The sequence below is a fragment of the Urocitellus parryii genome, chromosome 2, assembly GCF_045843805.1.
Source record: "Urocitellus parryii isolate mUroPar1 chromosome 2, mUroPar1.hap1, whole genome shotgun sequence".
NCBI lineage: Eukaryota > Metazoa > Chordata > Mammalia > Rodentia > Sciuridae > Urocitellus > Urocitellus parryii.
Genome location: NC_135532.1, coordinates 109,098,270 through 109,124,017, shown reverse-complemented (window position 1 = coordinate 109,124,017; position 25,748 = coordinate 109,098,270). Strand labels below are relative to the sequence as shown.

Sequence of the window (25,748 nt, the reverse complement as noted above, 5' to 3'; positions counted from 1 at the left end):
CCCCTTGCCCCGGGGCTTCCAGCCAGCCCTGCGCTGCTGCTGCCAAGGCCAACTCTTCCAGCCAGGGGTCTGGGCCGGGAGCAAATGCAAATGCAAAAGACTTGCGAAACACAGCTTTCTCCTTTTTTCCTTTAGCAAAGCTTTCTCCCGGGCCGGGCCTGCCTCTCCAGATCAGAGGCCACCTTCGGCTGGCTCCTATCTTTTCTTTCACCTCCTATGAGACCTGTGACAACTTGCTTCCTTCTTCATTTCCCATCGCCTAGTACCCCTAGGTGGTGCCCACTGCAGGGCGCCCACCCTCCAGGAAGAGGCACCCCGGGGCGGGCTCGTAGGCCTGAGCCGCGCACCCGATCCTCTGGGCGACCCTGGCGGAGCGCCTGGCCCCGCGCCCGACCCCCATCCCCCGCGCGCTTACTCTGTTTTTATTCCAAAAATCCTCCTCTTCCGCCTCCCTTCCCCGCCTCCAGGTTTTTCCCTTTCCTCGAGGAAGCGAATCAGATCGCGCAGGGCGTCGCGGAGCCGAGCGGTCTGCGGAGCGGGCAGTGAGCGGGGACCGGGGCGCAGGAGCCGGGACAGAGCCTTCCCGCGGGGCTTTGCTGGGCTTTGCGGGGCGCGCGGCGCAAAGTCCCGGGCTGCAGCTCGGCGGTTGTTCAGACGCTACATCCTCAGGTGGGTGAGAAGTTTGGCGCTTGCGGTGCAGACAAGGTAGCGACTGCAGCCCTGGAGCGGTGGCGCCCGAGCGCCCCGGGGTCCGCACCCCTGATCTCCGCGCGGGGCAGCCGCCCTGGTGGAGACTCTCTGTTGGGGGGACTCACTCCGTCCGGGGGACACGCGCTCTCCAGAGGCGACGCACTCTACCTGGCCTCTCTCGCATGCGACAGGTCCCGAGTGCTGGGTCCGCTGGTGGCCTGGCTGCAGTCCCCCTGCTCCCACCGGACTCCGGCCAGCCGCTCGCTAGTAGAAGGGTTTAAGGTAACTTCTGTAAGTGGCTAAGGGGAGGCGGGCATGGAGGGGAGGAAGGAGAGTTACAGGTCTTTCACACCGTCAATTCAAGCAAACTGGGGAGATGCTATTGATTTGAAAATGTACTTGTTCTTAAAAAAAAAAAAAAACTGTTCACATTTCAATATTTTTTTGTTTATTTTATGGCTTTGTTCAGCTACTCCTGGGACCTATAATTTAGTCTTGATTTTTAACTTTACATTGCATATTTAAAATCGAGCAATTAAAATAAGCATATTATATATTTAAAATGGAACCATGTAAAACAAATTCATGAAAATACTATGTATTAAGTTTTATTTCCCACCTACTTAAAAGAGGATATACTCAGTATACTAAATTGCTGTAGTAGCAATAGATAGTTCATTGTGAAACACAAGCATCCTTTCCATTCAATTCGAAAGAGGCAAGAATGCTTATAATCGTGCTCTTAAGACCTTGTTGGGAATTGCACAGGCTAGTAACATTAGTCATAACACAGCAACATTCTGATTAAAGAACACCCCGGTTGTCTATCTTGAATGTTCATAGGCAGCAACTTCATAGGACAAGTAAGAAGATTTAACATATTTTTCAACTGCATTATACTAAATTTATATGAGGCTTCACATGTAAATTAGAATATTCAATAAAGCAAAATCAACTTGAATTTGGCATGAAATAAAAAACTAAAAATCTTTCCTATAAAATATATAAAGTTCTAGGAATTTAAATGAAAATAAGCTACATGTTTATATAAGAATCCAATAAAATATATAATATTTAAGTAGGTAAAATGTCATTTCCATAAAATAATTTACAATGTAAGTAGAATCCTAATTGACATCTTAATTTTTATTAACAAGGCTATTTAGCTTATGAAAGACTACTTGAAAATATGAAGATCTCAGTTATATATATGGATAACTTGACCGTATGATTAAAAGGTATTATAGAGTCATAGTTTTTAAAAGACAGTGAGCTGACCCACTACCAAATATCTCTGTGAAATTGAAGAGACAGATTTAAGAGTAAAAGGAAAACTGGCATTTGAAGCATGCATTTTAAACAAAAGGAGAAAAAAGAAATGACATTTAATTGATTGTGTTTGCACAACTAGGTATTTATCTGGGAAAGCTAATAATACAACTGGAACTTTTCCTCATTTAATACACAAATATAGTCTATTTCAATCCAAATATATAAAGCCTAAAAAGAAAAAGAAAATCTGAATGTGCACATTGCATGTGGGGAAAACATTGTTCTAAGCATAATACAAAACCTAGAGATATTTAGGGATAGGATTTTTATTAGCACATGCATATGAAAACTAGATACACACAGGAGGACATCGGACATTAGAGTCTTATAGTATTGAGGATCAAACACAGGCCCTCCTCATGTGCTAGGCAAGGACTCTGTGGCTGAGGTGCATTCCCAGCCCTTTTAAAATGTGTTTTCTTCTTCTTTTTGAGAAAGGGCCTTCCTAAGATGCCATGGTAGTCCTCTAACTTGAGATCCTCCTGCCTCAGCCTCCCAACTTGCTTCGGTCTAGATGTGTGCTACCATGCCTGCTCAGGCCAGCAGTATATTTACAACAAAGTATATTTTGCTAATATTACCTAGAACTCTTATGAATGATCTTGAAAATCAACAACCCAATTGAAGATTAAGAGTCCATTCAAAATAAGATTTAAAAAAAAATACAGGTAAGCAAAAGATGAAGGCTCTCAGTCATACTAATTATCAAAAAAATTCAATTAAATTAAGATATCAACTTTTGCCTGATTTACTGATTTTGGAAGTCTGATAATACTTACAGTTGTTGATAATGACTTGAGAGGAATATACTTTTACAAACTTATAAGGATAATGTGAATTGGTAAAAAAAAAAAAAAAACTTTAAAGATGATAACTATTAAAACTTTCAACTGTTCCTTCACTTATTGGAATTTATTCAGTAAAATATTCTCCCAAAAGTCCAAATAAAAATTTATGTCAAGCCATAAGCCACACATGGTGGTGCATATCTGGAATCCCAGCAGCTCCAGAGGTTGAGGCAGAAGATCACAGTTTCAAAGCCAGTTTCAGGAATTTATTGAGGTTCCAAGCAACTTAGTGAGAACCTGTCTCTAAATAAAATATTTTAAAAGGGCAGAGTTTAGCTCAGTGGTTAAGCACCCTGGGTTAAATCCCCAATATCAAAACAAACAAAAAACTATGTCAAAAATATGTGTCAAAGATGTTCAGTAGGATTGATTCTAATATACTAAATGTGAAAACAATTCTGAAACCATTGATTAGGATTTGGTTGTATAATTATGGTTCATCCAGTGGTGAAATCATAGATAATCTAAAAAAAACCAAAATATTTGGTAGGTCTATATGATTTCACATGGAAATATGTCCAAATATATTATCAGAAGCACAACCAAGATAAGGCAGAGCATAGTATGTGTACTCTGTGTATGTATGCATATACAAACTGTGCTGTACATACACACGCATGCACACACTTGCACACACACAGAGCAGCATGTTTTGTAAATAATAATTTGCAATACAGAAAAAGTTAGGCTGATATGGATATTCATGTTCTATCACATATAATGAAAAGTTATGTTATTAGAATAGGAAGATCATAAGATGCTCTTGTGATTAGTAGTTTATACAGAATATATCCCTCCTGAATATATTAATTATCATTTACAAAACTTTCCATATTCTCTTCATTTGCTTTCTCTCTGAAGATAATTCTTTTAGGTACTGTTGAAAATCCTTTCCTTTTTCTCCTTCCCTAACAAGGATGGTTACATTTATTGTAGGCACAGATGTGAAATATTCTTTCTGAAGGATTTCACAACCCATTAACTTTGTTAAAACGAAAAACTATAGGACTGTTCTTCTAACACTTCTTATGCCTTTCATGAGCATTGTACTGAAATTTATATTCCTAGTTCCCATCCTTTATGATAAGAGAGATAGATATGCTATCCTTTGAGATGTAAAGCATATAAAATGGACTACAAAAAAATTTAAACAATTCCATGCAAAAAGTACGGTTGTTAAACATGACAAATTTTGAAAAAAATTTAAGCATAAAATTTTAATATCATTCTTATGAAAAACAGAAACAAAACTAATAATTAAATAAACTCCATGACAGGCAGTACACAGAAATGGAGTAGTAAATGACTTTCGAACTTAATAAAAGCTGTTCAGCCTCCATTATCATATATAAAGAAATGAAACTTTTTTTTAAACCTAGCTGAGTAGAAATGGCAAAGATTCTGATAAAACACTACGTTGGGTGTGTAGTTTTTTTTGGTTTGTGTGTGAACTAATTCAAATCTTTGGAGTATAATCTGCTTTTATCCAAAACAAAACTTCAATCTTCTCATTATGCTTCTAGGAATTTAATGCACAAATTTTACAAATATGTATATTATATATATGTAAGTTTGTTTCAGTATTGTTTGCAATAGCATAAATTTGGAAACAATTTAAAATTTCATTATTAAGCATCCAGTCGAATACCTTATGGTACATTTATTAAAAATAATAATGTCAGATGAGCTGAAATAGTCAATAAGACATTTTAATAAATGAAAAAGACAAGATGCAGAAAAGTATATGGAATACTGCCATGTGTATTTAAAGTTATATACATTTGTTTGTATATGCTTAGAAAATCTCTAGGAAGACACAGAGTCTAATATACAGATGTTTAATAGAGATTGGGTAGGAGGAAATCTTTGTGTCATAACAATTTATGCATAGCTTGACTCTTAGAATAATTTTTTGCATATAACATCTATTTAAAAACGTCTTTTTTATATAAAAATCGATTTGTACCAAGATGATCTAATTTTAAACCACATGATATCCTCCTGTTTAAGTAGCCAAAAAATGACACATTAAGTATTATCTGGCAATTTTCCATATAGTGTTGATGGTGTGGTAATGTTTTCTTAAATATATTATAGAAACATCATGAAAATATTGTGCTTCTGATAGTTTTTTAATATTACAAAAAACAAATTTCTTTCCTGGAAGCTAAAATGGAAAAACCTAATAATTTCTTTAAACAATTGGAACTAATTTAATATATTTAATAAAAGTTATTAGTTTGCTTCCATGCAATCTCATGTTTTATTTTAAGATAAAGTTACCATAACCAATCTCAAGATCGTCAACATAGGCTACCAAGAAGGAGATATTCTACCATATGCTTTTTCTTTGGAAGGATTCATGGTGTGAATAAAATGAAAACTATATTTAAGTTGTAAAGCAATTCTATAAAACTGATTAGATGTTATCAACATTTTTCATCTGTTCATAGTGAAAATTAATCATTTATAAATTTCTTATAGGATTGATTTTATGCAAAGATGCAAGTAAATGAATATATGTAACATGTACAGTTGTAACAAGATTATTTTTATGTGACATTTTTAATGGATATTTTTATCCCAGTAGACTTGTGTTTATCTTGTCAGTTTAATTTTTATAAATGCTTTTTGAGTTTGATAGCTCATCTAATTCTAGCCTGTGTTTTAGCAACTTTTTTAGGTGCCAGGGTATGGAACAGGCGTGACTCAGTCGTTCAGTCATTAGACCTTAACCCACTCAACTATTGAGTTCTCTGGTAACCAAGAAGCCCAGAAAACTAGTCAGCACAATGCAAAACAGGAACCAAGCATTGGGCTTAAAATCTGTAAAGGGAATTGTACATAAAAGGGTATACATATGTTTCATCTTTGGTGAACTTGGAGAAGTAGTTAGTGATGCATTCACTGTAAAGGAATATATTTTCAGTTTTCTCCTTTTTTTTAAAAAAAATCTGACATGAAGTATATTTTTTATTTTATATTTTTTGCAGAAAAATTAAAAAGGAAATATTGTTTACATCTTAACATATTTCCTCCAAGTTTTCCATAATTAAAAAATAATAACAAAAAACAGGGGCTAGGGTTGTAGCACTTTCCTGGCACATGTGAAGCACTGGGTTTAATCCTCAGTACCACATAAAAATAAATAAATAAAATAAAGGTATTGTGTCCATCTACAACTAAAAATAAAAATAAAAAACGATAAGCCACAGGTGTGACAAGATGCATGATTGTCTTTTTCAAAACAAAACAAAAAACATAACTATCATAATTACCCAATTTATATTGTTAACATTTTATGATGTTTATGAAATCATTTTAACTAAAATTTTCAAGGAATTATTCAAGGAATATGATTTTTGTCATAATGTTTCACTACAATGGGTTTACTTAACCATTGTGCTAGATAATTATGTAGTTTACAGTTACCAGTTTCCATTCCATAATCTTTCTATGGAAATCAGAAAGTGTCACTTAAAATAAAAACATTACAGCATATTTTAGAATCTGGTATGGCGGAAATGTAGTTGGGTTTACAAAAGAGATATGGCAAAAAATTATATTAGTATTGTACTGGTAACTTTTTTGCATATTGATCTTGTGTCTTGCCACATTCTGAACCTGTTCATTAGTTCTAACAGTTTTTAATGGATTCCTCAGAAACCTGTGAATACAAGAAGCATCACAGTTCTTTATTCCCAATCTGGATGCCCCTTTGCTGCTGTTCTAAGCTAATTGTCATGGCCTAAACCTCCCTGGTCATGTGGAATAGAAGTGCATCAGTGAATGCTCTCATCCTTTCTCTTAGGGGAAGCAGTCAGTCAGTCTCAGTTACTGTGATGTTGACGGTGGAGTGCCTCTAGGTGCCTCTGATCAGATTCGGGAAGTTATATTCTCCTTCTGTGTGGTTGAGTGTTTGATTTTTTTTAATCAAAAAGGGTATTAGATTCTGTCAAATACTTTTTCTGCAATATATTGAGATTTTTGTTTGTCCATTTTATGACTATGGTACATTGATTTTTTTTTTCATGATAAACTTTTTTATTAGATAAATCCCAATCAGTCATGGCATTTTATATTGCTGCATTCAATTTCCTAGTATTTGTTTCATAATTTTTTGTCTGCATTATAATTATACATAATACTGGGATTTTTTTATGCTGTATTTGTACATGCCCATAACATAATTTAATTAATATCATTCCCAGTACCTTCCTCTGCCCTCTCATCCTCCCTCCCCCATCCACTTGCTCTGATGATCTCCCTTCTATTATTATTATTTTAATTAGTGCACTATAATTATATATGTATATATGTACACATATATAAATTATATATGTATGCACACATACACACACACAAATGCGATTCTCTTTGGTGTATTCATACATAGACATATCATGGTTTGGTCAACTCATTTCCCAGTACTTCCCAGTGCCCCTCTCTCCTCCTTACCTCTGATCCCCTTTCTCTACTCTATTGGTCTCCTTTCTATTTTTTGTTTGGGTCTTGCCATGTTGCTAAGGGCCTCACAAAGTTGCTGAGGCTGGCTTTGAACTTCCAATCCTTCTGCATTAGCTTCCCAAGCTGCTGGGATTACAGGCAAGCACCACCACGCCTAGCCTCCTTTCTATTTTAGTGAGATCTCTTTTTTAAAATTTCGTTTTCTGCTATCCCGCTGCCACCAACTTCCACACATGAGAGAAAACATTTGACGTTCGAGGTCTGCCTTATTTCATGTAGCGTGATGTTACCCAGTTCTACCCACTTACCAGCAAATAACACAATTTTATTCTTCTTTATGCTGAGCAAAACTCTGTTGTGTTATGTGTACCTCTTTTTCTTTATCCATTTATCTGTTGGTAGGCACCTGGGCTGATTCCATGACTTGGCTATTATGGATTCAACTGCTGTAAATATGGTGTGCCTGTGTCACTATACTATTATACTATGCTGATTTTAGTGTTTTTGAGTCTGAATTCTTTATGGATATTAGCAGAGCTTTCTTTTCTTGGGATGCCTTCTTAGGATTCTGATATCAGGTTCATACTGACTTGATAAAATGTTCTATTTTCTGGAAGTTTTATTTTATGGAGGAGTTTGTGAAGGATTGTTATTCATTCTTTATTAAGCATTTTGTAGAAGTCATCAGTAGAGTCATCTCTGCCTGGATTCCTTTGTGGGGAGATTTTTGAGCACTCTGTCATTCTCTTGTTATAATTCTATTGAGGTTGTGTTTCTTCCTGGATCAGTTTTGATAGTGTGTTTTTCTAGGAATTTTTCTAATTCATTAGTTTAGCTAATATTTTTTGCAAAGGTATGTATGATTTTTTCTTTTTATGCATTGCTGGGGTCAAACCCAGGGCCTCACACATGCTAAGGATATATTCTGCCACTGAGCTATATCTCCAGCCCAGTTCATTTTTTTCCAAAATGTTTTCTCTCTGTTCTTCAGAGTGGTTAATTTTTTCTTGATTTATCATTAAGCTCAGTAAGTTTTTCCATGTAATCTACATTTGTCAATTGGGCTCATCCAGTGATTTTTAAATTTTGTTATTGCATATTTTTAGTTAAAATGTTTTTCCCTTTGCTCCTTTTTACATTTTCTTTGCTGAGACATTCAATCCTCTGAATTTTTAAAGCACTGCTTTAAATTTTTGTCATATAATTGCAAAATCTATGTCATCTAGGCATTAACATCTTTTGATTTTCTTTTCATGGGCTGACATTTTTCTGATTCATTGAAACTTAATTTTGTATTCTGTCCTGGAAATTTTGAAATATTATTTTATGGGACTCTGAGTCTTGTTTAATGCTGTAGAGAAAATTAATTTTGTAAATATTTTGGCAGGCTGTTGACCCAGTTGGGTGGAGGCCACAAGTTCTATTTGCTAATTCAAGATGAGTTTCATTTTTGTAATCTTTACCATGATATTCAGATCTCTCTGGTGTATATACAACCCAGAAAATGACCAGTCTGATACATGTTTTCATTTACTTCAGTTCCAAAAATTTTTGTGAGTTAGATACTGAGGATCAGACCCGTACATGCACTGTTTATGGATGAGCTTAGGAGATCATAAACAACTTTTGGGGGACATTTCCCCATATTTCTGCTGCTCTGTGATCTCCTTGCTATTTACCAATTTTCTGGGCCTCTCTTTTTGGCTTCTCTAGCCAGAAACATGAGCTTTCTCTTACTTTATTCTGCTGTGGGCCTTCCACTAATTCACTTGCATTAAAGGATAAGTCATAGCAATTGAGGTTCAACCCAGCCTCTTGGTACCACAGCATTTGTATGAAGGAAGAGTCCCTTCTCTTATTACTGCCCACACCTGCCATCCTGCTGTGATACAATTAATACTTTCTCCACAGTGGGATTATCAAAATCTGGGACATGAAGGAATGGAGCAAAGGAACTATTAGGGAATTCTCAAACTATTGTGAGCTTCAGAAATCCTCTTTTCCTTGCTCAAGCTAAGCAAGAGGGCCTCTCTTATCACCTGGTGCCTGTGACTGCATTTCAGACTGCCTTGAAATAGTTTCAGGCCATGAAGACCAGGAAAAAAAAATATACAAAACTGATTCTGTTTTGATTATACTTCTCTAGGCTAATTGCTTCATGCTCCTGCCTCTATTATAGATGTGTATGCATGAATTATTGTAGTAACTCTTCAGTGATCAAGTACAATATCGCAGTTCAGTTCTGACGCCAACCTCCCAGAAATAACACAGATTCTGAAAGTTTAAGAGCACAATTCCAACAAGACTGCCCTCACTCCAGATGCCAGCCACAAGTTTGGAAGTTTCCAGGCCACCAATACTTAAGAAAGTGGTTACAGATTTGAGGATTCCCATCCACCCTCACAGAATTCAGAACAGTGATTTGCTTAAGATTAAAGCTCTAGTACAAAGGATCCAAGTCAGAAGCAGTCAAGGGGAGAGACACATGGGTAACAACTGAGATGGTCCTGAACACGAAACTTCCATTCCCTCTCTCTGTGGCGACAGGAGATATCACCTTCCTGGCACATTGGTGTTTACTAACTGGGAAGCTCACTCAAGCCTCCATGTTCAGTTTTCATTGGGGTTTCTCAGTCTCTATTTTAAGCAAGGCATATACATTTTTTTTTAGAACTATTAGCACACTAACTGATATGTACCCAGCTTGGATGGTGGTTGTGAAATACAATGAGGGGTATAAAATGTGAACAATTAGAAAACATCTACATTTTTATTTGTTAAGAGTTGATTAGAGTTTTCAGATGAATCAAGTGAAATATTTATGATCTCATTTACATTTTATACTATGAAGTATACTATAATACCGACTTGGTCCATTTTCCATAGTGGTTCAGGATGATTGAAAAGAGCCTCAATGTTTATATGTTGAAAATATAATGAACATGATAGTCTTTAAGTTTTAGAAGAGGTATTTAATGTAGTTTTCATTATCTGCTCTTTTTAAAATCTCCTATTAGTAAAACCAATCATCTGAATGATATTACTAATGTTGGTATTCTAAAGGAAAAGCAAATTCTGTAGACATACTCTAATTTGTCTTTTGTTTACTTACAAATAGGAAAAAGCCCTTTAGCAATGTTTTACATTTTCTTTCTCCCAGTTCTTCTGACTTTGAAATTCATTATAAGTGGTGTTTATGATAGTGCATCTTCTAGAACCTTACTCACTGGAGGGGAGAAGTGGGTGTCTGCTCAAGACCCTGCAGAAAGTATTGCACGTGGATAATCAGTAATACAGGTTGGAAGGCTAAATGGCCATTCACTGTTTTTGCATTTAGACATTTATTTTGTTCTCTCCATCAGCTGGGGTATTTTACTAGTGAAATAATAGTAACCATGCAAATGAGGCCTTGCCATGTGCCCACTCTTTTAAGTCCCATCTATGTGGAATTATTTTAGTCTTCATAGCAGTTCTGTGAGGTTGATCCAGTTGCCACATGCTCATGATACACAGAATAACCCAAGAACAGACTGGTCATCATGGTCACTTGGCTCTTAGGAAGAGACCTGGGACTTGAACCCACACTAAGTACCACTGTCCATGTTGCCTGACAAGTGCTGGCGTACACCCTGTAACAGCTGTGGAATCTTCTGCTCACCTCCAGGTACACTGAAAAGGGGAATAAAATCTCTGAAGGATGTCAGTCAGTCCAAAGGATATCAGGAGAAAAGAGAAAGATGGGAGATGGTGGCACCTGGTATACTACTGTGCAGGGACTAGCTATTTTTCTAAAACAGCTAAGGAGCTGTCCATAGATGGCCTTTTGCTCTTTCTTTTCTTCTCAGGGATGGGGGCATTGGATACAGGTAAGACCCCAGGTTTCAGAATGCATGTGCAGGTTCCAAGCCTTGTGCCTAGAGATTTTTACTAGCCTATAACTTTTCCTGCCCAGAGGCCAAGACTGATGATAGATCCCTACTAGATACTAACAGGAAAAAGCTGAACACTCTGGGTTTTATGATCGAAGTTTCAAATATCCCTGGTGTGGACTCTGTAGCTTTGTGCTCCATGACACAGAAGTGAAATTCAAGAGTGAGCATATGACAGCTGCAATGTTGCAGAAAAGTTATATTCACGCAAACCCTCCCTTGCTGGAGGATGTTGTGTGAGATATCAAGGTTGCGGTGAAGTCAGCAGAGCCCAGTTTCACCAACCTGGTCCTCTTCATCTCATGACTCCTTCCCTTTGCCTCATGTTCCAGTTAGTATAGCTTCCCCAGTGTGAACCATGCATACCCCAAATGCCAAGGTCTTTGCAACTAAGAGTTGTCTGGACCTTATAACACTGACCTGTTAGGGAGGCATGGCTCAGTTTTCTAGACCAGTTTCCATCTAGTATGCCAAAAGTCATCTCTTCAACCTGTGAGGTTAGACCACCATTAATCCCTTTAGTCCCTCTTCCTCATACAACCATTTTTCTGATTTATTTTTCATTGATTACCTAGTATTTCCATAGAAGTTAAGGGAGTATGAAGGTCATTGCATTCTACCTTTGCCCAGCTAGAAGTTGTCCTGCTTCACAAAACATTTTGACTAAAATTGTTGTAAAATTGTATAAGAAATGGATGAAATGTAAGGGTGGTGAAAAGAAAAACACAAGTAGTAGTCCAAAATACAAAATAGGCTTTTAGATTTAAGTTTTTCTCCCTTATTAACTTTTAGACAAGTTGTCTGTGATATATTTTGATGTAAGTCCCCAACTTCCTATTTTTTTAAAATTTTTTAGTGTAATTGGATATAATGCCTTTGTTTATTTATTTATTTATTTATTTATTTATTTATTTATTTATTTATTTTTATGTGGCACTGAGGATTGAACCCAGGGCCTTGCACATGCTAGAGGAGCACTCTACCACTGAGCCACAACCCCAGCCCCCTTCTTATGTTTTTATGCTTGGGTTTTGTTGTGTTTCTTAGATCTGTGAGTTTATACACAACTAGTAGCTCAAAGGACACGGGAGGTAAATAGCCCTTAAAGCACCTATAGCTTGTGAGGTACTATGCCATTTCCTTGACTTCAATTCATTAATGTTAGTTGATTTTTAAAATGTTATAGATATCTAAGTTTTACAGATTTCCTTATTTATTTGTTTCTGCTGCTGGGTATGAAACCCAGGACCTCAAGCATGCTGGACAAGCCTCTATCACTGAGCTACACCCCTAACCCTGACCAATCTACCTTTTCAAGTTGTTATTCAATCACTTAAATCAGATTGGATTTTTAATTTCGGCCTGCTATGATCTGTTAGTTTTCTTTATATCAGTTGTAAGTGTGCCTGATTATAGGATCATCCAGAACTATTTTTTAAAAGACAAGATTTTGAGGTTTATACCCCAAAGGTACTACGTAAGGTTTGGGATACAACATTCTGTGATTTTTTTCAAGTTTTATTTTGAAAATGAAATACTTGAAAACTAATAATTTTCAAATCTATGTCCTCACCTAGACTCAGCAATTATTAAAATTTGCTCATTTTACCATTCCATAGAGTTTGCCATTATTGATAGCTCCATAGATGATAGATACATAGATGAACAGATGGCTAAGTGGATGGATGGAGAGAAAGATGGATAATCTTGACCCTTTTCACCAAGGCACTTTAATCTGTTTGAATTAGTTTCATGGCTATCATGGAGTTTCAATAGTGATCATGATCCCTTGATACTTTGCAATCCCCAGATTTAACAACAACAACAACAACAAAAGGAGCAGCAGACTTAACTAGAAGAAGACTACATATAACTGTCCAATGATTCTTGTTCATTGTAAAATCATGGTTTGCATATGAAGATGCAGGTTTAAACATATGTGTGCCCTTTGAGTCCTAAGGGCAACATATCACTCCTATTTCCATCACCCTGATAGGACTAGAACATGGCAGGGGTTGGAGCCTTTTGTAGACCACTACCAACCCCTTTAGCCCCTCTTCCTCATACAACCATTTTCCTGATATTTTTCTTATTGATCAGCTAGTATTTTCTTTAAGTTTTCCACCATATATGTATTGGATAGTGTTTTGTTTAGTTTTCCTCTTGAACATTCTAAAATGGAATCATTATATGTGTTCACCCATCACTTGCCTTTTTGTTCAGTGGTGGAATTTTGATACTTACTCTTGCGTGGCTGTGGTTTGCTTTGGCTATGGTTCACTTGCTGGCGCACTGTATGAATACACCAGAATGGTTGACCACTGATGGAAATTAGGTACGTTTTGTACTTCTTTTAATATGAAGAGGGGTGTCAAGAGCCTCTTGTGTATATCTGTGTACGTCTCCAGGAGTCACTTGTGAGTACATCCTTGGGAGTGTTTAGAGTTGAAAGTTCCGGAAAGCTATGGTCATTTTCTTAAATAGTAGGAATGAGCATTGTTGAATAATAGGACTACCTCACTGAACTCTTTGCCTCACCTAGAATTGAGTCTTTTTTGTACCCAAATGCGTTTTTTTTTTTAACCTCTTGTGATACACAGAATATTGTACTTACTACAGATCTGAACATGAGTGGACATGGTCCAGTACTGGCTGAACTCTCCCCTCACCTGGCCAGACAATGATTTGAGCCAAGAATCTACACACTGTCTCATGCCACAGTGGTTTTCATTGCATCCAGTGGTCCACCTGGATGGCCCGCTCATCTTCTTTGACCTATCACTTTGCTGCAGTCCGGCTGCAGCAAAATAACTGGGGGGTGACGAGCAACTTGTGTACATTGATACAGCAGAAGTGGGAGCCGTTTATTGTAGGACAGGAGGGGTATATATACATTCCACACAGCTTATCTTAATTAACATAAACTAGATACAGCAGTCGACCAATAAGGAATCTCCACAATTAATGGCTTGCTGGCGCCACCTCACAAACCACTCCCTCTGCAAAATGCCAGGCCCATCCAGACTTGTTTATAGACCCTAACATCACTTCACTCTGGTGACTTTTTACTTCACTTGGACACAAATTGCCACATCCCATACTCTGATAAACAGGATGATGTGTGAAAAGGGAATGGTCTTAGGATTTAGAAGTACTTGCCTTTAACTGGACTGGCCATTTATGAATTAAAGTGCTATTGTTGTAATTAGAGATGATATATATATAAAGTGCAAGGCCATTTGCCTAGTCTTTGAAAAGTATTCAGTAAATTATAGCCTCTGTTGAGACTGTTCTCCTTGTTCCTTTTCATCACCCAAAACTCAGAAATCTGGAAGTCATAAAAAAAAAAGAAGAAGAAAGAAAGAAAAGAAAACAAATCCTGATTGAATCTGGAAAATTAAATTTCAATCCACCACACCCCTTCTTTTAACTTTTTCCTTCATCAAGTGTTTCTCATAATATTCACATACATATTTTCCATTTAAAAGTCCAAGTGGTCTTGCTTTGGCCTCTTCTTAAGCATAACATACCTCAGCCTGAACTGTTGAGTCCTGCTTTCCAGTCCTTCCATTTACCCCACCACCTTCCCTGTAGTTAAAGTCATCACCACCCCTGTTTTCCTGACCTGAAAACTAGCACTCTCTTGTGCCCTCTCTTTTCCTTGGTCTATCAGGGACTCCTGTGGGTTTTCTGTCCAACCCATGTCCTGCCTCTGTCTGTCCCTCCCCAGGGCCAGCCTGCACTGGCCACCTCAGCCAGCAGCAGCTGTCACCTGCACTGCAGCGGCCCCCTCCCTGCTTCTGCTCCCACCTCTCAGGATCCAGCCTAAGTCAGATCTGCCCACCCCACGGATTCTGACTGGAGGATTCTCAAGTTGTCATGATTACCACTTCCAGACCCCTCGCCATGGCCTTCAGGTGTGAGCCGACCTCTGTCTTCATCTCTCACCTGGGTTCTCTTCCTTCTCTGTGGCCCTGTCACCGACCTCTTTCTCTTTCTGTCCCTCGAGCACCCCAAGCTCACTGCCACCTCTGGGCCTCTGGGCGAGCTCCCTGTCTTCCTGGAATTCTCCCCACAATTTTATTGTGCTGTTTCCTTCTCAGAGTCCAGGAAGCTCGGAGGCCCCTCCTGAGAGAGGCTTTCCCTGACCTTCTGGAATATCTTATTTAGTTTTCTTCATAACTGTGCTATCTGAGTTCAAAATATTCGTCGACCTGTTTCTGTTATTTGCACCCCACTGAAGTCTAAACGACAGCAGAGTGAACAGCAGAAGTTGTTGTTGTTGTTTTTTTCTCAACCTCTGTAGTAGTGTCTGGTATATAATAGGAGTTCATAAGTATTTGTTGAATTCATGAACTAATGAAAGAAGGATAACCGGAGGCTGAGAGCTTACAGAAGTTTTCACATATATCAGTAATAACAGTAAGTACATATTGTGTGTGTGTGTATATATATATATAAATATATATAAAAGCATTAGCTGTTTTTGTTTTTCAGGACTGACTGGATTTCTTCAAGATGTCAGGTACAGTTTCATGAATAAATTTCAACTTGTTTTATTTTCAAATATGAATTGTGGTATTGCTTTCCTTAAAAAGGCAGTTATCATTTTGAAGGTTTTTATTGTTTAGCATTTGGAGATTATGTGTGTGTGTGTGTGTGTGTGTGTGTGTGTGTGTGTTTGCATGTATTCATTTATGCATGTGAGCATCCCTATCTGTCTATTCCAAATGGTTTAAATAGCATTTCATATTGGCCCATATGAACCAAAAGATCTTTTGAGTATGTGGAGGAAATTAAGGAAATAAAAATATATCTACATAAAGCCATGGTGGTGAAGAGCAGACAGTGACACATGGCCTTGACAGAGAAGGCCTGAGGGTAGGACTGCAGTTTCTAGCAACTGCAAGAGAGAACACCATGATTATGAAATCTGTGTTTACTATGGCATAGAATTTAGCTGTTTGCTTAGGAAATTCAGAACATTTTCTTACAAAGACTGAAAAGCAAAATCTCTCTATCCTCAATTGGAGGACGAGGTATATCATCATGCAAAGGGACTTCAGTCCCTCCCCATTAGCAGTGACTGTAGATGATAGGCTGTTTTAGATAGAACATAGTAAGAACGTGAGTCACCAGGTATTGACTGATTTGCACACAACAGACATGTGCTCCACTACTGGTTTTCAAAACTACTGAGTATTTGTGGTGGTAAATACTAAATTTCTTTCAACACCATTTGTCAAAAAGAATAAGGATAAATTAAAGTCTCTGTGTATTTGCATATATTCTTCATATGATAGGAAAACAGCTCTTTGTTTTCATGAGGGAGTTTATTACACAGGCAGGAGTCAGCCTCAGGTCAACTGAGCCACTAGTGTAAAAATTATTGCTCTAGTCACAAGCACAATGAATTCCTTAGATTTATTTTTTATTTTTTTCTGGCATAAAATCTATAATATGAATTAGTAGGTTAATGTGTAATAGATGACGAATTACAGCTTTTCATAAAAATATGAGCATATTCCTTGATGCATACCAACAAGAGAAAGGTGATTGCATTTTATAATTATGTTATCATTACCCTTGTCCATCATGTCTTCTCTTCTTCCTCAAGATCTAGTTCCCACAGCCCCGGAGCAGCCCACAGGTGAAATGGAAACTCAAATAAAATCACCAGATGCACACCCTGATGCTCCTCCTGACTACAATTCTCATTTTGTGGCAGGTAGGATAAATATTTAGAAAACTATAGTACTTGATTAAAGTTGATTTTCACATTAACTGATGATAATTGATTCATTAAGTAAATATTGGAAGCTGTTAGAATGCCAAGGCTTTTACAGTCTATCAGTACATATTACTGTGCTCATAGGATGGACTGGCTACTGAGGAGGAAGTTGTACAAATGTTGATAGCATGTGTTATCTGTGATCTATTATGTTATCTGTGATCTACTGTGAACATAAGAAGAGAATATTCTAGGGCCATCAAGATAGTATCTGACTCTGTCATGGGATTGGGAAAGCCCTGACTGAGAAAGTTAAGTTTTGCTGTCATGATAAGAATTTCTCAAAGAAAAGGACTATTTCTTGCAGAAAAAAAAAAAAAAAAACTATACATTCTATGTTCAAAAGTGTATCGTGGTCTATGTGAGGCCTGCATGGGACACACGTCAGGGGACGTGCAGAGAATCGGAAGAGAAGGCTGGGGGTGCTGGTTAAGGATCTTCTCCTTCTGACAAATAATTTCTAAGTCTCAGTACACTTTGGTGGTGACTTAGAACAATGGGTACTTATGTTTAAATACTATAAATTATATAACTAATATAAATTTAAGTTATTCACCTCTTTTTAGAAAGCAAATTGGCAATGTGTAAAAAATTTAATATATAATTAATTTTCACTCAATAAATGATTTTAGTTAGTATTGTTTAGAGATTTAGAAAATTCTAGATATGATAGTGCTATTTTTTTTGAATAGGTATTTAAATGTATATTTAGAGGTGGAAATGACTGGGTAAGGTTCTGAAAGGGCAAAAATGTCCCAGTTTCTGTAGGATGATGGCAGAGACCTTTTTTTTGCTCTTATTCTATTAGCCATGGAGCTCGGGTATCCTTGGGCCCTACAGTGCATTCTGAAAACCATGGACCTTCCTTGACCTTTTCCTAAATTATATTCCTGTCCTGCAGATGAGATCCATTATAGCACCTTATAATTGGCCAACTGCTCCCATATCCGCATACTGACACTCCTAAGGTCCAGCTACACTTTATTTAACCATTTCTCTGTATTTCACTTCAGTGAAAAACAGTGTACATAACCTATTTTATATTCAACGATCACTCTGGATCCACCAAAGCGAAAAGTTCGCCATTCCTAAGAAGCAAACACTGGTTGTAAATCACATTTGCTCATCTGCAAAATTACCTATTTTTCTCAATGTCAAAAAAACTAGTTAAAGAATAGAAGACATCCCTTCAAGTGAAATGACTATATATATTGAAAAAATACTAGGAGTGCAGAACATGCGACCAGTGAATTTTCAGTTCTAAACATATAGAAAAAGTCCACTCTGATCACCACCCAGTGGCTGGGAGAAATAGGGACTTATGACATAAACTGTATTCTGGTAATTCACAGTAAGAAACTTGAAACACTGTGCTTGAGATACTTGGTTTTAACAAATTCATTTAAATTTAATTCTGTAATTTTCACTTGCATTATAGTACCAGATATGTGCTTTTACCAAAAATTAGTTTGTCACTATTCTTATTTAGAAGAATAAAGAAATCATTGTTATATGTAGTTCTACTGGAAAAGGAAATGGCATGATTTTTTAAAATCAGAAAGAATGGTAATATACAATATAACCAGGGAAACTCAAATCCCATTTGGTACGGTTTCTCATACTAGTTTTGGTAGGATAGTTCTTTATAAAAGTTCTTTATTTTATGGAGGTGTGAGATTCTCTAGTTACACAAAATTAAATGTGATATTTCGCTTTCTTCTGTTATGTTTTCTTGCAGAACCAATCAAAACTGGTAAGGTCAGTTTCAAAGTTCAGAATGGAGAATAATATACTAGTTCTCCACACATAATTTTTTTTTCTCACTTCTCTTAACTCTAGATAATACATACTTATAATAAAAACCATTTATTTACATAAAATTTGTAAATAATTTTTCTTAGAAATATAATCATTATACTGAATAAGTCCCCTAATGTAAATTATAATTTTCTTTTTTGATTCATGAACTCAAAATTTTATTACATGCTCTGGTTTTATATTAAAAGTACATGGTGTATTAATAATCAACTTGGCAAACTGAATATTGATTAGCACTTCCTATGGTGTGATAATTATTATGTACCTTATATCATTAAAGTGATATGATGACTAGTAATCTTTAGGAAATTTGTGTAACTTTTATTCATATAATGCTGACTACGTTGTGGTCTAACGGCTGTAGGCCTTTTCATCTCACGCAGCTCCAAGTGGACCTCCTTTGTAGTCATCGTTACTCTCCCTGTTTTCTGCTTACACTCATTCAGCCTCTGTCAGGAACTCTGTGTGCCTTCCCTGAGGCACTGATGATTCTTGGCATTCCTTGATGCTCAGCTCTGACCAGCCTCCACTTTCACCTCCTCCATTCGCCCTCCGGTCACAGGCTCTCATAAGTGATCTTTGAAACACCAGTGCTTTCGTTTGCATTGTGAATCTCAGGTCCACGACCCATTTCAGTCTATTGGGCTCTAAACTTACATCTCCAACAGCCTGTAGACTGCTTCCTCAGGATAGCTATGAGTTCTCAAACTCAACAGTCCTCCATCTGTCTTCTTCAGCTTGCTCCCAAATTCATACCATTTCCCCCTATTCTGCAGGCTCATAAGAGCCCAAGCCAGAAATTCTTTTCACACACCCAGCCTGTTGCTAAGTCACCACTGTCTCTTAGATGTTAATTATGACTTCTGCACATTCTGTTCCTTTCACCACTGTCAAACATCCTTCTTTCCGTTTGGATACTCACAGTGATTCTCTATCTAATCTAACCCTCTCATATAAAAAGAGTTCTAAACGTAAAACAACCACTCCACTTTCCATTTTACTGACATAGAGTTCAGGCACTTTAGTAAGGTCTTTCCTATTCTGTACTCCCACTTGTCTTTCTTTGTTTACTGAATCTCCATACACAGCCTTCTCTCTCTCTGTAGTACAAAGCTTTTTCTGTTCACCTGTTCAATCTGGTCTATTTTCCAGTAAAATCTTTCTGCATCAAGGAGGTGCTGGCTGGGCTGGGGATGTGGCTCAAGCGGTAGCGCGCTCGCCTGGCATGCATGTGGCCCGGGTTCGATCCTCAGCACCACATACAAACAAAGATGTTGTGTCTGCCAATAACTAAAAAATAAATATTAAAAAATTCTCTCTCTCTCTCTTTCTCTCTTTTAAAAAAAAAAGGAGGTGCTGGCTGGGTCCAATATGTTGTCATTTAGGTCACAGTGTACCTCCTCTACCTAGCGTAAGTGTCCCTTCTCTCTAATCCCTTAACACATTATGCATGCATCTATCATTACAGCAGTTACTTGCTTCGTGATACCCATTCACTTTTTCTTATGAATCTGTGTATCTTCCTCAGGATTGGGTGTTCTTAAAGACAGTCATGTGTTTGTACCTCTTTCTGTTTCTAACCTTAAGCAGGACCTGTAATGGGCTTAAGGATTGCTTCTTACTTAAAGAAATGTTTATCTCAGCCTTGTTTAAGATAGCATTAGGAGAATTTGTTTCACACTTCATGACATTTACGCATGAGATTTTTTTGAGTACCCAGAATGTCCCAGACTAAATTAGCTGCAAAGGCCACTCTTCCCTTTAATGTCCACATCATAGGACTCAAAGTCTTTGTCCAGTTTGGCTTACACAAGTGCAGGTGTGCTCTGTATCTCATTCCAGAGAACTTCTGGGAGTCTTGGTGAATGTCACTTCCCGGGTTCTCTCAGCATTGGTGGACTCCAGAACAATTCTTTGCCCCAGGGATTCCCCAGTAAATATGTGTGTGTATGTGTAGGGATGTAGATTGTGTGATGCACAACTTAAGAATCTTAAATAGCTACTACCTAGGGTTGCTTTTCCAGTCTGGAGGTCCAAGCCCTCCACAGAGTCCCCTTTTGGGAGTTCTTCCTTATTTCTAAGTATTAGCATAATTGAATGAAGGCTGGGTGCCTCTGCAGTCAAAATACTTGAATTCTATTTCTATTTCTGCCACCTATCACGCAGTGACCCTTAATAAATTACTTAACCTCCTTATCTCTCAGTTTCCCCCTCTGTAAATTAAAGATAATAATAGTACCTACACACAGATTGATATAAGTATAAGAATACTTAATACTTGTAAGTTCATTAAGGCAGTTCTTGGAGTATAGGAGCTCAGTAAGTGCTTACTACAATCTTTCTTGTGATGTTTTTGCATCATCAGCCAAGCTCTCTAACAGAAGTTCTTTCTTTTCTGCTTGGTGTCTGGGATCCAGTTCTTTGGAAGCTCAGGGAGACAGCATAGTCTCCTCCTCTCTCAAAAAGTCCTTTTCCTTTTGCAGGAGTGGACTTTTCATGGTCAGCTGTCCATGGGGCTGGCGCCATTTTTCAGGAGCTATCAGTCCCTGCACTGTACCAGCTCTGTGGCATTGTATCTTTGATTGCCAAAGACACCAGATTTCCTAGTCTTATAGTCCCACAGCCACCAAAACCTGAAAAATTTGGAGAAATACACACCATTGATGTAGCTCCAACCACATAGTCCAAGTTGGACCTCTCAATCCCAGTCTTTGTTCCCTTAAGTAAATTTATCTGGGCACAAGATAAAACTTCAGTACACTTACCTCTAACACCTTCCTGCTTCCCTGTGGACTGACAATCCAATAATTTTTGAGCAGATACTCAAGAAAACACACATATATATATATATATATATATATATACATATACACATTACCACACAATTTAATCTTCAAAAAGAAACCACACTTTAAACTATATTTAGTTTTTTTTTCCCCCTTCAAGGAGGAAATCTGCAGAGAAATCTCTTCAGCCATGGTAAAGAAGCTCTTGTCCAACAGACCTTGATGATTTAACATTGTCTCCATCTTCTCAGTTCCACAACAGAACCTTAATTTCCTTCATATTGATTAGTAAAAGTTCTGTAAGATATTGGCTTCAAACATTGGTGGTGATGTTAAATATGGGTGGGTTAGGTACCAGAACCCATCCATAGTACACAATGCATATGCAGATACACTTGCATACATTTGTATATAACTAACACCAAGTCATACTCAAAACAGTGAGCATCTAGTATACTGGCAATAAAGTCTGAATGTTTCTTTTTTATTTTAGTCTAATCTACATCACTTTATTTCTAAAAATTGAAATTTGGATTATTAAATTGATTTTATTGTCCACAAATGCATTTTCAGTTTGTAAGACACCACATCAAAACTGTGTTTCTCAAACTTAATGGTTGATAAGTGTTACTGAAGTAGCTATCAATATAAGAAAAATATGCTTTGGGACAAAAAAATGTTACTAGACATAAAGAAGAATAATTTTAAATAACAAAGGATCAGTCAAACAATAAGAACAATTATATATGTATTTACATAAAAAGAACTTTAAATATGTGAAGGAAACACTGACAAAACTTAATAGCAAAATGGATAATACAAAAAAACCCCCAATAGTTGTAGACAGTAATATCCTACTTGAAATCATGAATAGAACAGTGTATGATCAAGAAGACCAAAAGGGAAGCAGAAGATGGAGACACTACAAACCAATCTAGACATAGCAGATGACTCATTCCAATAATAGCAGAGTGCACTTCTTAGTCCACAGAGAACAACCTCAGGGATGGACAACTGGTTAGCACAGAAAACAAGGCTCAGTAAATGTCAAGCTGATGAAATCCAACAGAGCGTGTGCTCATACCACAATGCAATAAAGTTAAATATCAGGAATAAGGGAGGGAAATTTGAGAAATTTAAATCTGAAAAATGAATCAATATGAGGATATTTAAAAACACCTTAAAGTTTCTGTAAGCATAAAACTATCTCAAGAGAAATGAGAAAACAAAACACAGTATACAAAATTTGTAAGGTGTAGCTGAAGTATTACTCAGAAATCTATACCTATAAACACATTTCAACAAAGAACAAAGATTTCAAATCAATAACTCAATTTTTTGCCAAAAAAAAGAAAAAGAAACTTAAATCAAGCATTATGACATAATAAAGATTAGGGCAGAAATAAACGAAATAGAGAAAAGAATAATAGGAAAAATCAAAAGTCAATTCTTTGAAAAAAAAATTAAAAATTAAGCAATTTTAAATCATATTTGACCAAGGGTTAAAAAAAATAAATAAAAGACTCATTGCTTCACTTAAAAATGAGAGTCAGGATATTGCTACCAATGTTGCAGAAATTTAAAAGTATTATAATGTAATACTATGAAATTGTATGCCAACAAATCAGAAAACCTAGATGAAATGTACAAATTCCATTATACCCAAGATACAAGCAATAGAAATTTATTAAAATGATTTAATATTGATCTGAAAAGACCTATATAACAAATATAGAGATTAAATTAATAACTTAAAAATTTCCTACAAAATAAAGCCTAGGCCCAGATGGATTCATTAGTGAATTCTTCTAAGTGTTTAATAAAAAAAATTTTTTGATACAAATCCCTTGGAAGAATAGTTAGTACTTCTGGACTGATTCTAGGAGGCCAATATTATTCAGCTAGAAAAGTTAGATAGAGACATCACAAAAGACAAAACCACAGACCAACCTTTCTATAAATAGATTCAGGTGTATTCCACAAAATACTAGGGAACCAAGTCCAGCAACCTAACAAAGGAAGTACACTTGGAATTCATTTTAAGGGTGAAAGAAGTTACTCAAATTTTATGTTTTATTGATAGAATATAGGAGGAAAAAACCACAATATTACATCAGTAGATACAGAGAAAACATTTGAAAATGTCCAGCATCCTGCATGATTAAAACAGTCAACAAGTCAGAAATAAAAAGGAACTTTTCAGAATGATAGACATCATCTTAGAAAACCCACAACTAACAATGTGTTTAATAGTAATGACTGAAAACATTCCCTTTAAGATCAAGAACAAGACAAGACATCTTCTCTTGGTACTTTTTTTTTTTTTTTTTTAAAGAGAGAGAGAACTTTTTAATATTTATTTTTCGGTGGACAACATCTTTATTTTATTTTATGTGGTGCTGAGGATCGAACCCAGCACTCTGCGCATGCCAGGCGAGTGCGTTACCACTTGAGCCACATCCCCAGCCCTTTTCTTGGTACTTCTATACATCATTGTACTGGAAGTCCTAGCCAGGGCAGTTAGGCAAGGAAAAGAAATAAAAGGCATCTGTATTGGAAGCAAGAAGCAAAATTATCTCTATTTTCAGGATATATATATATATATATATATATAAAGTTTTTTACATATATATATATGTAAAAAACTTTTATTCCACATACAGTAACATTAAAAATAATAAAATAATTCAAGTACAGTGACATGTGCCAGTAGTCCCAGCAACTCAGGAGGATGGGACCAGATGATTGTCTAAAACCAGGAGTGTAAGGCCAGCCTGCACAACATAATGACAACAACTGACTCAAATAAATAAAGAAAGAAAAATAATATGGATTAAGTTTAATGAAATTACAAGACTTGCACAATGAAAATTATAAACATTGTTTTTTTTATTTTTTTATTTTTTTTTATTTTTTTTTTTTTATTGGTCGTTCATAACATTACATAGTTCTTTTTTTTTTTATTGGTCGTTCATAACATTACATAGTTCTTAATACATCATATTACACGGTTTGATTCAAGTGGATTATGAACTCCCGCTTTTACCCCGTATACAAATTGCTGTATCACATCAGTTTCCCTTCCATTGATTGACATATTGCCTTTCTAGTGTCTGATGTATTCTGCTGTCTGTCCTATTCTCTACTATCCCCCCTCCCCTCCCCTCCCCTCCCCTCCCCTTTTCTCTCTCTACCCCTTATAAACATTGTTGATATAATATCTAAATAAATGGAAAGGAATTCCTTGTTTGTAGATTTGATAAGTTAAATATCATTACATGGTGATATTCCACAAATTGATCTACCGATTTAACATAATTTTTACCAGTTTCCCAGTAGGCTTGACAAAGAAATTCTAAAAAAAATATAGAAATGTAATAGACTCAGAATATCTTGAACAATCTTGAATAAAAATTTAGAGAACTTACAGTTTGCAATTTCCAAGGTTGCTACAGAGGTGGAGTAGTCAATACTATATAATATGGGCATAAATATAAACATGTACACAAATGAGATTTCAGTTAAGTTCCTAAAACTTAAGATTTCAGTTAAGTTTATAAAACTTTAGCAGAATTTGTTGCATACCTTGATAGGCAACCACGGTTCAGTTACTTACAGACTTTAATCAATTAATTGTAAAAATTGGGAAGACAAAAAAAATGAAAAAATTATTAATGACAATTATTTTTAAAAATTCTTGATTTTAGACCTTTGGTATAATAAAAACATCCTAAAGTCACACATCAGTTGATATATGGTAATTCATCATCTTCATTACTCTTAATAAAATATTGTATCTCTTTAAGGAAATCCAGATCCCTTAACTGACTTATAGTGATAAAGACAAAATTCATCAGTTCTGTTTTGAAGGTGGAGTTGGGAGAAATGGTGGATAGATAAGTACTGTGGACCGACTGTTTGTGTCCCCCTTAAATTCACGTGTTGAAGCCCTAATCCCCACGGTGATGGTGCTCAGAGTGGAATCTCTCAGAAGTAATTAGGTTATGGGTCTGGAGTCCTCATCATGGGATTGGTGCTTTTCTAAGAAGTGACCCAGGAGGGAGGATTCTTTTTCCATGGAAAGACA

General features: G+C 36.5%; 1 protein-coding gene across 1 annotated transcript in view; it reads left to right on the top strand.

Moving 5' to 3' along the window:
- The first annotated feature begins 396 nt into the window (after positions 1 to 396).
- Plscr4 (phospholipid scramblase 4) overlaps positions 397 to 25,748 on the top strand; it is a 41,652-nt gene continuing 16,300 nt past the window's right edge. The window contains exons 1-2 of the mRNA XM_026385037.2: positions 397 to 669; positions 16,884 to 16,994. Coding sequence (XP_026240822.1) covers positions 16,922 to 16,994 — 73 coding nt within the window. The 5' untranslated portion in view covers positions 397 to 669; positions 16,884 to 16,921. The remainder of the gene's footprint in view (positions 670 to 16,883; positions 16,995 to 25,748) is intronic.